Raw genomic sequence first — 13,157 nt, 5'->3', positions numbered from 1 at the left:
CATATTAACCAGAAAAAGACTACTGTTAAAAAAAGGCAAAAGTAAGTAATAATACATGAACAGCTGTTCAATATTAGATGTTAGAGAGAAACGGATATAAACACACAGGAAATAACATTACACACAAAGATGACTACATTAAGACTGATACTCGTTAAGGGTGAGCATTGTTCTTGAATAGGATACTCATCAACTAGAACTCTCATGTACTGGTAGTGAATGTAAACTGATGTAGCTATCCTTTGAAATACACGGAAAGTATTTCCTAAAGGTAAATAGAAATAAATCTTATAACCTGCATCTTCTAGGTGTATAGCCAATTGGAAACATGTTATGATTATCAAAATACATATACAATAAAGTTCGTATCACCACTAACTTGAAATAGTCCTAAAAAGGAAAATCAGAATATGTGCCCAAAGTAACTGATAAACTACATGATTATACATAGTAATGGGAATATTAAACACAAGGAAAAAACACAAAGCACTGCCATCCAATCACAGAATAACTTTACAAACATGTTAAAAAAAGTTCAAAAACAAACAAAATTAATTTATGGTGCAGGAAATCAGAACTGCCATTATTTGGGGAGAGAAAGGGACTTAGTAGCTAACAGGAATCTCATGAAACTTCTGAGTTGTTTCTGGGTTGTGATGTAAAGTTTTGTTACGTGGGTATGTTCATACTAAAAATTCTTCCATGTGGCTGGGCATAGTATACCCATCAATAATTCTAGAAAGTAGAAGGATGGTAGTTTGAGTCACAGTAGATAAATATTTTGTGATATCTCATTTCAATCAATAAGCTGGGCGCGGCTACGTACCTGTAATACCAGTCACATACAATTCATAGCTGAATACTGATCTGAGTCTAGTCCTGTGCAAACACATGAGATCCTACCTAAAAAAAAATTCAAGAAAGCAAAAAAGGTCTGGTGGTATATATCAAGTTGCAAAATGCCTGCTTAGCAAGCATGGGGCTTTGAGTTCAAGTCCCTGTACTGTTAAAAAGAAAGGGCCAGGAGTGTGGCCTAGTGGTAACTGCCTAGCATGCACAAAACCCTGGTTCAAGTCCTCGGTACCACATACATAGAAAAAGCAAGAAGTAGTGCTGTGGATCAAGTGGCAGAGCCCTAGCCTTAGAAAGCTCAAGGACAGTGCCCAGGCCTTTAGTTCAAGCCCCAGGACTGGCAAAAAAAAAAAAAAAAGACTAAACTATTTTAATTATAAATTAATAATGCGATATCTGAGATTTGCTTTAAAAGACTTCATTCTCAGAGGATTTTTAAGAGTGGGAAGGGTGGAAATAAAATAACATGACATTAGCTATCTGACGATGATCAAAGCTAAGTGAGCATATAAAGGGACATTATGGTATTTGAAAATAAATAAAAAGTTAAAAACAGAACTAATAAAAAAGATACTATAGGGGCCAGGAGTGTGGCCTAGTGGTTTCTGCCTAGCATGCACAGACCTGGGTTTCTTTGTACCACATATATAGAAAAAGCCAGAAGTGGTACTGTGGCTAACATAGTAGAGCGCCTCTCGCCTTGAGAAAGCCCAAGGACAGTGCTCAGGCCCTGATTTCACCCCAGGACTGGGTTAAAAAAAGAAAAGAAAAGAAAAAAGAGCTCTAGATTTTGTTGGTCCTGCAGTTTGGCCTAGTGGTAGAGTGCATGCTGAGCATGCACGAAGACCCAGGCTCGATTCCTCATTACCACACACATAGAAAAAGCTGAAAGTGGTACTGTGGCTCAAGTGGTAGAGCTCTAGTCTTGAGGAAGCCCAAGGGCAGTGCTCAGGCCCTAAATTCAAGCCCCACAACTGGCAAAAAAAAAAACAAAAACAAAAAAACACCTATAGGTTTTCTTAATAAAACTTAAAAAACGGCATTTATAATAATAATTTTAAAAATCTGTTGGGCAAGGACCATGGCTTAGTGGTAGAGTGCTTGCCTAGCATGCATGAAGCCCTGGATTCAATTCCTTAATGCCAAATACACAGAAAAGGCTAGAGGTGGTGCTGTGGCTCTACTGGTAGAGCACTACCCTTGAGAAAGCCCAAGAACTGAGTTCAAACCCTAGAACTGACCCCCCCCCAAAAATAATAATAATAATTAAAAATCTGTCTCTGTTTCATTTCAATTTGAAGAATCCATAGATCAACTTACTAAATTTTTATTCCTCCACACATGACATTTTGATCTGTGCCCACTTACTTTCATTAGGACTCTGTGGCTTGAACTTTTGGAAGCTTACTTTGTAATAATGGTGGACTTAAGACTAGACCAGTAATGGCAAATGAAGGCCCACCTTGTTTCTATAATGACGTGAAGCTAAGAATGTTACTGTTTTTTTCCTGTTTTGAGTAGTTATAAAAAGTGAGAAAAACACAACAGAGATCTTGTATGATCGTATTTTATATCCAGTTAAAACTATATAGAAACTTTCTATATAGAAAGAAGTTTCCAACCACTTAGATAAGGAGAACATTAAAGAATAACAATTACTCAGGAGGCTTCATGAAATCTGAGGATCAAGGTTCAAAGCCAGCCCAGGCACTAAAGAATGTGACTCTCTTATCTCCAATTAATCACTAGAAAATGGGAAGTGGGGCTGTGGCTCCAGGGGTAGGGTGGTAGCCTAGAGCTGAAGAGCTCAGGGATAACACCCAGGCCCAGGTAGATAGGGTGGTAGCCTTGACCTAAAGAGCTCAGGGACAGTGCCCAGGCCAAGTTCAAGCCCCATGACCCACAAAGAAAAAAAAATAACAATTATGACAGCCAGAAGTCCATAATTCCAAACTAGAAGAAATTTATACTTAAGGAATATAAAAGTTTTTATGGACCTCAAAAGATTAATGTAAAAATTATGGTAATATAAAGATAAATGCATGATTACACATGTATTGATATTTATAAGTTGTACATTTAAATGTGAAACAAGAGACATGAAAACAATGAAACATGCTCATATTATAAATTTTTTCTTAACTTCCACCAATATCTAAAAATTAGATCCAGTTAAAAACTACTACCAATCATGGGACACTAGAGGCCACATCTGTAATTTTAGCTACTCAGGAGGCTGTGTTTCAAAGCCTGCCTAAGCAGAAACGTCTGAGAGATTCATATATCCAACAAAAAGCCAGAAGTGCAGCTGTGGCACCAGTAGTAGAGTGTGAGCCTTGAGCAAAGGACAGTCAAGGAAAGGCCCTGAGCTTAGAATAGATGCCCATGTACACACAGACATATACACAGACACATACACACAAAGTGCTCCTGATTAGCGCACAGACGATGGCCTTTAGATTGAAGGAAGCTCCCCAAAGCTAGTTTATACACAAAAAATAAAACTTTTTCTATGGATGTTGTACCAATGAATCGAACCCAGGTCTTTGTGCATGCTAGGCAAACACTCTACCACTAGGCCAAACTCCCAGCCCAAGCAAATAAACCTTAAAAAGAATTTAAGAACTGAATATCTAGAGATAACGCAGACTGAAATCTAAACCTCCTTGGTTTATAGATACAAAAGAAAGATGATACTTTCAAATCACTACCACTATGTACAAAAAGGCCTAGAAAATGTTGACTTAAGGATGTATGAAGGTTTCCTAATATATAAAAAAAGTTATTTCCTTCTTTTTATTTAAATCTATTTTAAGTCTAGTGCCTAAGAAGACTGTACAGCAGTCCTCAGCTATGAACCAATGAGACAGCCTAATATATGTTTCCATAGTTACAAATACTAACCCTGACCTCTCTTCACAGAAATATGGCTAATCATCAAGCCCCATGAGACCCAAACTATGTTCCAATCTGTAACTAAAGTTGTAACAGGCTCCCTGTTCATCCCTGCCAATTTTTTACTAAAATGTCTGCCTGGCAACTTCCACATCTATCTATTTTGAGTAGTATGATGCCACTACTAACAAGAATGGGAAATAGAAAAAAAGGCAAAGTCAGACATCTTTCCAGAACAAAGAATTCTATCAACCACTTTATTCATTTACTGTTATACTCAATCCTTTGTATTTTAGATTCATAAAGACTGTTGATTTGCTATCTTTAGTCTTATTTCTGCAACTGAATTTCTGTTTCTATCAAGAATGCACAAGGAATTCCCAGGATTTAAAACAGATAATCCTCTTTGCCTGGATTATTCTCACTTTAAGTAACATTTATAAATTAGGCACATTTTCAATTAAATTTTCAGTTAACTTGGCTGCAAAAATTTGAAAATACTGACATTACCTGCCTCACAGGGGTACCTGTGAAGGAGTGCAGGAATTACAATGTGATATATATGAAGATATTATTCTGAAAGAGAAAGAACGTTAATGATTTGTATTTTTATCAAAGTAGTTTTAAGAGGTCAATATGATACCTCATATTCTATTGATTAGTTGGCATACTTCATGTTTGTTAACAGAACTGAAAAACAAAAAGATGACTAGAATGTAGCTCAGTGAAAAACCATGTGAGAAGCATGTAAGGCCCTGGATTATTCTACCTGCAACAACCACACATACATGTGCACACACATGCACATATACACACAAAATACTAAAAATAAAAAACAATTATTTGTATGATACCACTTGTATGAAGAACCTATAGTCAAATTCATAGGCTTAGAAGTAGCATGATGGTTACCCTCACAGCTAAGGAAAAGGAAGAATGAAGTTGTTATTCAATAGTACAGTTTTACTATGAGATGATCAAAAGCTCTAAAGATGGATAGTGCTTATGCCTGAACAACAACATTCAACACACAAGTGAGTGAATGTATTTAATACAACTGAACTGTAAACTAATAAATGGTTCAGGTAAGATTTGGAGAACCATACACAATTCAAAGCCAGCCACAGCAGAAAAGTCCATGAGATTCCATCTCTAAAATAATAGGCAAAAAATGGTAGTTTGTCAGCCAAGCAAGCTCAAAGCTGAGTTCAAATCTTGTACTGGGGGGAAAATTTTTCATGTAATCGGTGTTTTACAACAATAAAAACAAGTATTACCTTGAAGGTCTCCAATCATCTCAGAATCATGACCTCTGTCTCTTCGTTCAGCTTCCAATACAGCTTGCAGTTGGTAGTAATCCTTGTCTGTCTGTGACTTTGAATTCTCTAAAATTCTATTTCTTTCTTGCAATTCTCTATTCAGGGATTCCAGCTGACTAATTGATTTGCTCATCTCTGTATGACTCTTCCTTAATCTTACAGCTGTGTCTGATTCTGTTCTAAGTAAGTCATTGGCTTCTTCTAGCTATTAAAAAATAAGAAAACAAAATTGATTCAAACACAATCATACTTACTGTAACTGTAACTTTGAAAAAGAAACCTCATTTGAGAAACTTACCTGTTTTTGCAATTGTGCCAGCTTCTCATTAGCAAGCTGTGAGTTTTGACTTACTTTCTTTAAGTCTTCCAATTGATCTTTTAATGTAGAAACTAGAAAGTTAAAAAAAAATTTACAGATAACAAAAATTTTCAGAAGAAACCTAGAAATTCCTTTTTAAGATTGGCATTTATGAGGCTGGGAGTTTGGCCTAGTGGTAGAGTGCTTGTCTAGCATGCACAAAGACCTAGATTCGATTCCTCAGTACCACATATACAGAAAAGGCTAGAAATGGTGCTGTGGCTCAAGTGGTAGAGTGCTAGCCTTGAGAAAGCCCAAGGACAGCGCTCAGGCCCTGAGTTCAAGCCCCAGGACTGTATTAAAAAAAATGCCATTTATTTTCAGTCAGCTCAACCACATCAATTCCAAATTTCATTTTTAAAAGCACTTTTTGTTGTTGTTGTTGGTCATGGGGCTTGAACTCAGAGCCTGGGTGCCCTCCCTGAGCTTTTTTGTTCAAGGCTGGGGTTCTATTACTTTTGAGTCCACTTCTGGTTTTCTGGAGATAAAGGGTATTATGGACTTTCCTGTCTAGGCTGGTTTTGAACTCTGATCCTTCACCCTCTTAAGTAGATAGGATTACAGGCAAGTACAGATAGGATTACAGGCATGGGCCTTGAGCAACCGGCTTATAAGTATTTTTTGAATTAATCAAAAAGTAGAGCAAATTTTATAACTTATAGTGCAAAACAAATGTTTGCATCATTACATTTCAAATTCTTTTACTGTTTAATAAGACCCACCTATTGGTCTAATAAGTACTGTAAGGTTCTTTTTTCAATTTTTTTGAGATGAGTTCTTTTCATGCTGCTGACAGTCAACTCTTGCATTAAAATAATCCTCTTGTCTCAGCCTTCTGAGTCGCTTAGCTATGAACCTAGTTTTGTTACTTGTTTCTGTGCCAGTTTTGGGGTTTGATTTGAAGGTCTAGAACTCTTGCTGTAATTTTTTTCCACTCAGAACTGGCACTCTACCACTGGAACCATGTTCTATTTCCTTCTATCTCTAAATAATACAATAACTTGAAAAGTTTAACATTTTAAAAGTGGTACCAAATTCAAAAGGTACTGAAGAGAGAATAAAACTTCCTCCTTACACATCACCTTTTAACAGTTTCTTTCCTCTATCAACAACGATAACTAGTTTTTGTATATCTCTCCTAATAATCTAATAATTAATATCCTAATACAGAATCAAATTTATAGATAGAAGTTTTCACATACATGCCCATATAAATACACATTCTATTTAAGTAGGCACTCATTTTAAATCTAAATGATTTTTTAAACCTAAATGTTTTTTTCTTTTATTATGGGTAGTCTTTTATAATGTAATTTACCAAACAGTATTATGTTATGAATTATATTTACATTTTTCACTTTTTACCATTTTAAGCATATAAATATAACTATGTATATTATTTATAGAAAATGAAACAGAAGCAAAATCAAAGTGTAAAGATACATAGGTCACTAGTCTGTGCTAATAAAATTAGCATTCCTGGGGTTTAGGCATCAATATTCTGTAAAGCTTCCCAGGGTACTACAGCTACACAAAATGGTAACAACCACTATAGTAGCTAGATATGACTTAATACTTACATTAGAATGCTATTTATTTAACTAATGACCTGGGCTTTGGGATTCATGAAGTGCATTAGGATTGTGACTTCATAAATCTATGATGGGCACTAAATTTCAAACTTTTATAAGAGATCTAGAAAACCTGGAATTAGCAAAAGCTGGAATTACCTAGTTTTCGCCTATGTATTTTAAAATTTTTCAAAAGAAGTAAAAACTTACCTTCATTTTCTACATTTCTTCTCTTTTCATTTTCCTGTTCAGCTTTTCTTTGGTATTCATTAATTTTATGCTGTAGTAACATTTTCTCCTTCTCAATTTGAGACACTGTAGACTCTAAATTCCTTCTCTGATTCCCCTTAAATTATAATGATAGAAGTTATCACTGTAGTAGTGGCACAGGGTAAGGGGAAGCCAAATACAAATGGAAATAGAAGATAATTTTTTGGTTTCAAAACTAGTAAGTTGGGGTTGAGGATTAAACATACAGCCTTGATCATGCTAAGTATGCGTTGTACCACTGAGCTGTACTTCTAGCCTTGTATTATGTTTTCTGTTTTTAATCTCTTGAAGAGTCCTTACTAACAGTAGGAAAGTTGGTAATAAAACTGACTCTATATTAAAAAAAAAAAAGTATATCCTATCCTAATAACAACTTAGGCAGGGTGCTAGTGGCTTATATCTGTAAACTGGATGTTTTAAGACAGCCTACTGAAGAGACCATGTTAACTTTTTGTCTGGCTTGGCAGGGAGTCTTAATCCCCTATTTCTCTGCCTCCTAAATCACTCAACAGTAATAAGCTACCCAGCCCAGGCAAGATACAATTTGACTAATTTCTCTAAGTTTTCAAGTATTAAGAGCCAATGAAGTAAAATTTATATATATATATTAAAATTTCATCATCATAGAATAAAATCAAAAAAATATTATCTGCAGTATTTTAACCTTTGAAGGCTTGAAGGGTGAGATTTTCATCTTAATTCTGATTCTATCTAACATTTAAATAATAGAATCCAAATGAAATTTTCTCAGGAACTTAAATAATCCGAAAAGGAGAAATATCTAAAAGTTTCTTAGAAAACAAACAAGTACCTCTTCATCCAATTCTTTCATTATCTTGTCTAATTTTATGTTTGAAGTTCTGCAAAAACAAAAGCAATACAAAGAAATACATTTAAAAAAAACTTAATCAGAGTTGAACAGCTACACTCCTTACTAAACAAGTTTTCTTACTTTTTGGTGGCATGGACTCAGTCCATGAAAGGGTACAGCCTTTCTTCTAAAATTACATTTTTAAAAGCACAAAAAAATACACAAAGATAAGAAGAAACCCATTATACTAAATTACAATTTTAAGTTAAAAAATGCATAACTCAGTAATACATGTACTTCATTAGTACATTAAATCACATGGTCTAGTACCAGTAATTTCCAAGTAGTGATAAACATAAATAGTATGTAGACAAATGCCAAAAACTATATAAAAATATCTATGATTTCTACTGGTAATTAAAAAATCCTCATAGCTTATTGGTTACTTACTATGTACTGTTGACTAAATTCAGAATTGAGGAAATGATGGATTTTAGTTAGTTGGAAAAAATACCTTACTTTTTCTGACCCAAGTTTAAGGACCCCAGATAAATAATTGCCAAATTCCTTCACACAGTATTTTCTAATATACAAAATTTTAGCATATAACTTATAATACAGAAAAGGTAGCACATACAAATAACTAAGACAAATAAATGATCATTTGGCAATGTGATCAAAATTTTGAGATCAACAAGCTCTATCACATTGTTTTCTTTGGCTCAAATAATTCTGACCTTCAAACCTATATAAACAACATGTTCACATAGTTGTCTAATCAAATACTTCATTCAGCATGTTCAAATATAACCTCTTCCCTGTGCTCCACACTCCTACCCCTCATATCAATTTGGGTCCCCAAGTAACTGAGATCACCCAGGAATGAATCGTCCTTACTTCTGCCTCTCTTTTCTCATTTAGCTGAATAAAATCCAACTCCTGAAAATTAACCAGAGGTCCTTTGTGTTATGTAGACATATGAGTGCATGCACAATAGTACTGGTACTACTCAGAGCCTCTCACTATGGCTTGTTTGATTTTTTTTTTTTTTTTTTGCTCATGGCTTTTGCTCTATTACTTGAGCCATTCCTCTATTCCAGCTTTTTGCTATTAACTGGAGATTAAGTCTCTTGAATTTATCTCCTAAGGCTAGCTTCGCATTGCCAGTATGAGCAAAATACATCTACAAAAAATGCCAACGTAAGTATTCCTCCATACCTACCTTTTTTTGTGGGACTTGGAATCAAATTCAGAGTTTTGTGCTTGTCAGGCAAGTTCTCTATCACTAAGCTACAACCTCAGTCCCAAAATAATACTTTTCAATTCTATCCTGAAAACTTCATTTGTTTCTTAGTAGAAACTCATCTTACTTCCATCTAGTTTCAAGTGGTTAGAGTAAAAGTTTAAAATAGATATTTGTTATATCCAATTTTAAATATGAAAAACATAATTATATTTTACCTGCACTTCTGCTCCATTTCATCTTTTAATTGCATTTCATTATGTAGCTGTTCTTCAAGCTTGTAGATTGTTTTCTGCAAACTTTCTTGCTTTAATTGAAAAAAGAAAATTCATTCTAGTAAGTTAAAAAAAAGTTTTTGCTACAATTTTATATGTATTTAGACAATATTTAATCTTGTCTTTTCCCTCCTTATTGTTAAGAACCTAAGTATGTTTCAAGTGATACTAATGTATCCGTACTGTTAGGCAGTAGTAATACAAAACTTAAAAGTTTTGGTCTCTGTGCTCATGAAATGATAAAATAATAAGGCATAAGTAAATGTCAGTATTGAAATAGTACACAATATGTACATATATTAAAATATTGCACAAGACTCCAATATGTACAATTTTTGTAAGTAAGTATGTGTGCTACTACAGATTGAATTCAGGGTCTCAGATTTTTTTCACTCATGGCTATTGCTTCCCACTTCCAGCTCTTTGCTATTTATTTGGAGACAGCAGTCTCTCTGGGCTGGTCCAGATTACAATGAACAGATCTTAAGTCTCCTGAATACCTACTATGACAGATATGGGCAATTAGTGCCTGGCCAAAATACCAATTAAAAACCTACAAAGATCCAAAGAATTACACAGCAAAAATTACAATGTGGTGCCCCGCATGCACAAATACCCGGATTCGATTCCTCCATATCACATAGAAAAAGCCAGAACTGGTGCTCAAGTGAAGAGCTCTAGCCTTGAAAAAGTCCAAAGACAGTGCTCAGGCCCTGAGTTCAAGCGCCAGTGCTGGCAAAAAAAAAAAAAAATTACAATGTGGCAAATGATAATAAAATTATATATAGCAGGTTCTGAAGAGAGACAGGATCACATCTAATTCTGCCAAGAATATATAGTGCTTTTAGGAACTAAGAAGAAAGAGAAATGAGGCCAACGAGGGAGTAGAAAGAAGTTAATTTTGCCAAACTGTACAAAGAATCCCAAAGAAGCAAGACAGAAAGAAAAAGAAAAAAAAAACAAAAAAACTAGGGAAATGTAAAGAGATCAAATAAGGTAAAATAGAAGAGCCAGACCCAGTGGCTCATGCCTATAATTCTAGCTACTCAGGAGGCTGAGACCTGAGGATCAAAGCTCAAAGCAAGCCTGGGCAGGAAATGCCATGACGTTCTTATCTCCAATTAACTAGAAAAAGATCAAAAGGAGATGGGCACTGGTGGCTCACACCTGTAATCCTAGTTACTCAGGAAGCTGAGATCTGAGGATCGCTGTTCAGCTGGAAAGTCCATGGAGAATTAACCACCAAAAAACGAAGTGGTGCTGAAGCTCAAGTGATAGAGAGCCTTGAGCTCAAGAGCTCATGGACAGTGCCCAGGCCCAGAGTTCAAGCCCCACGGCCCACCAGAAAAAACGGCCCACCAAAAAAAAAAAAGAGAAGAGAAGAGAGCACTGTCCTTAAACTTTTTTTCTCAAGGACAGAGCTCTACCACTTGAGCCACAACACCACTTCTGGCTTTTTTCTATGTATGTGGTACCAAGGAATCGGACCCAGGTCTTTGTGCATGCTAGGCAAGCACTCTACCACTAGGCCAAATTCTCAGCCCCCTGGTTGTATTCTTACAAGAGTTAAGGTAGCAGCAATTAATAAAAGCCTACAGCAACCATCACTGGCTAAAAGTGACCCAAAGAAAGCACAAAGCCTTTCAGTATTTTTGAAGACCTAAATGTATATTTAGTTCTACAGACAACATAGTAAGAGAACTGGGGTACTACAGTTTCTTACAGTCAAAAATATTTTCATGTCAATGATTTGTAAGTAATTGTTGGCTACATCAGTTTCCAAACAACTCACTGGGATGAATATTTAAAAGATAAGCTTAAAAGAGAACAGATATTTATTCACTTAGTTTTTCCATAGAACTCTTAAGTTCACTAACTGCACATTCATAATATATCAGGTTACTCAACAGCATTAGCATGAATATATAACTTGCAAATTAAAATAAAATAGTAAGGGGCCAGGAGTTTGGCCTAGTGGTAGAGGGCTTGCCTAGCATGCACGAAGACCCGGGTTCGATTTCTTGGTACCACATACTTAGAAAAAGCTGGAAGTGGTGCTGAGGCTCAAGTGGTAGAGCTCTAGCCTTAAGAAAAATCCAAGGACAGTGCTCAGGCCCTGAGCTTAAGCCCAGGACTAGCAAAAAACAAAAAATAAATAAATAAAATAAAATAGTAAGAAAATACTTACCAAGCTTTTATCCACAGTGGCGCTAGTTCTGTTATCATTAGGATTTGTTGGAGATAAGTATCTGACAGTGGAGAAGTTTAAAAAAAAAAACAAAAAACTTTTTAATGCCCAATAATGAACACTATATGCTTGCCCCCCCCCCCTTTTTTTTTCGGGTCATGGGGCTTGAACTCAGCCTGGGTGCTGTCTCCGAGCTCCTCAGCTCAAGGCTATCCCTTGAGCCAAGCCCCAACTCATGTTTTCTAGAGGTTGATTGGAGACAAGAATCTCAGGTCCTTTTGTGTCCAGGCTGGCTTTGAACCTTGATCCTTAAATTTCAGCTTTCTGAGTAGCCAGGATTACGGGCAATGAGCCACGGTACCCAGCTATATACCTGCTTTATGTTCAGTATTACACTGCATATGTTATGTTATATACTTTGCCAGTTCTGGGGCTAGAATTCTGGGCCTCGGCAATATCCTGGGCGTCTTTTTGCCCAAAACTAGCACTTTACCATTTGAGCCATAGTACGACTTCAGGCCTTTTCTGTTGATGTAGTTCTGAGGAATTGAACCCAGGGCTTCATGAATGCTAAGCAAACATTTTACCACTAAGCCACATTCCCACCCTGAGTAATCAATTTTGAAAAGCTATAATTATGGGCTGTACATAACATTAAGGTAATGATAATAATATTAGGAAAGCTTTCATGTTATTCCAAAAACTACTATGAATTGTTAACTCTTTAAATAGTATTGACAGATATAAAGTCTTTTGATGTATTCCTTGTCACTTGAGTATACGTAGTATAATACTCAGCAAAAAAATTTTGGAGACCAATATTCTGAATTATGAATGACTAAAAGAGAAATCATATGTGAGAGAAATCATACATTACTAAAAAAATGATAGAAAAGGCATATCTTTACCATTAAATTTACTTTAAAGTCCTTAGACATTCATAAGAATATGAGTAGCAGCATTAAAAATATACAGTAACATTAGCACTTTTATAGTGTACTTACCTACGATTGCTATAATATGTAAATCCAACAAAAGGTAGTTGGTTGCCAACAAAAGCTTTAGGAATAGGAAATGTTTCTTCATCTCCTTTATCTTCTTCTAAGTCATCAAAATTACTAGTATCAATGTCACTACTCAAATCAGGTACAACTGGTGCTACAGCTAAAAACAAACAATCGATGTTCATTTCATATTTAATATGCAAATAAAGTGACAAAGAATTATATACATGTGGGGACAAAGCTTACATAATATAAAATCATATGTAGTGATAGTCAAATATTCTCAACCTAGGAGAAAAGATCCTATTAAAATATTACTACTGGGGCTGGGAGTTTGGCCTACTGGTAGAGTGCTTGCCTAGCATGAATGA

At 35.4% G+C, this 13,157-nt stretch overlaps 1 protein-coding gene across 2 annotated transcripts in view; it reads right to left on the bottom strand.

Moving 5' to 3' along the window:
* The window catches only part of Rock1 (Rho associated coiled-coil containing protein kinase 1), a 101,540-nt gene that overhangs the window by 36,073 nt on the left and 52,310 nt on the right, over positions 1–13,157 (bottom strand). For both annotated transcript variants that reach the window (XM_090353357.1, XM_090353360.1), the window contains exons 10-16: positions 12,787–12,946; positions 11,783–11,843; positions 9,538–9,626; positions 8,077–8,125; positions 7,206–7,341; positions 5,365–5,456; positions 5,025–5,271 (exon numbers count right to left, since the gene is read on the bottom strand). In XM_090353357.1, coding sequence (XP_090209483.1) covers positions 5,025–5,271; positions 5,365–5,456; positions 7,206–7,341; positions 8,077–8,125; positions 9,538–9,626; positions 11,783–11,843; positions 12,787–12,946 — 834 coding nt within the window. The remainder of the gene's footprint in view (positions 1–5,024; positions 5,272–5,364; positions 5,457–7,205; positions 7,342–8,076; positions 8,126–9,537; positions 9,627–11,782; positions 11,844–12,786; positions 12,947–13,157) is intronic.

The sequence above is a fragment of the Megascapheus bottae genome, chromosome 19, assembly GCF_031878675.1.
Source record: "Megascapheus bottae isolate mThoBot1 chromosome 19, mThoBot2.hap1, whole genome shotgun sequence".
In the NCBI taxonomy this organism is placed as follows: Eukaryota; Metazoa; Chordata; class Mammalia; order Rodentia; family Geomyidae; genus Megascapheus; species Megascapheus bottae.
This window is presented reverse-complemented; position numbering and strand designations above follow the sequence as displayed.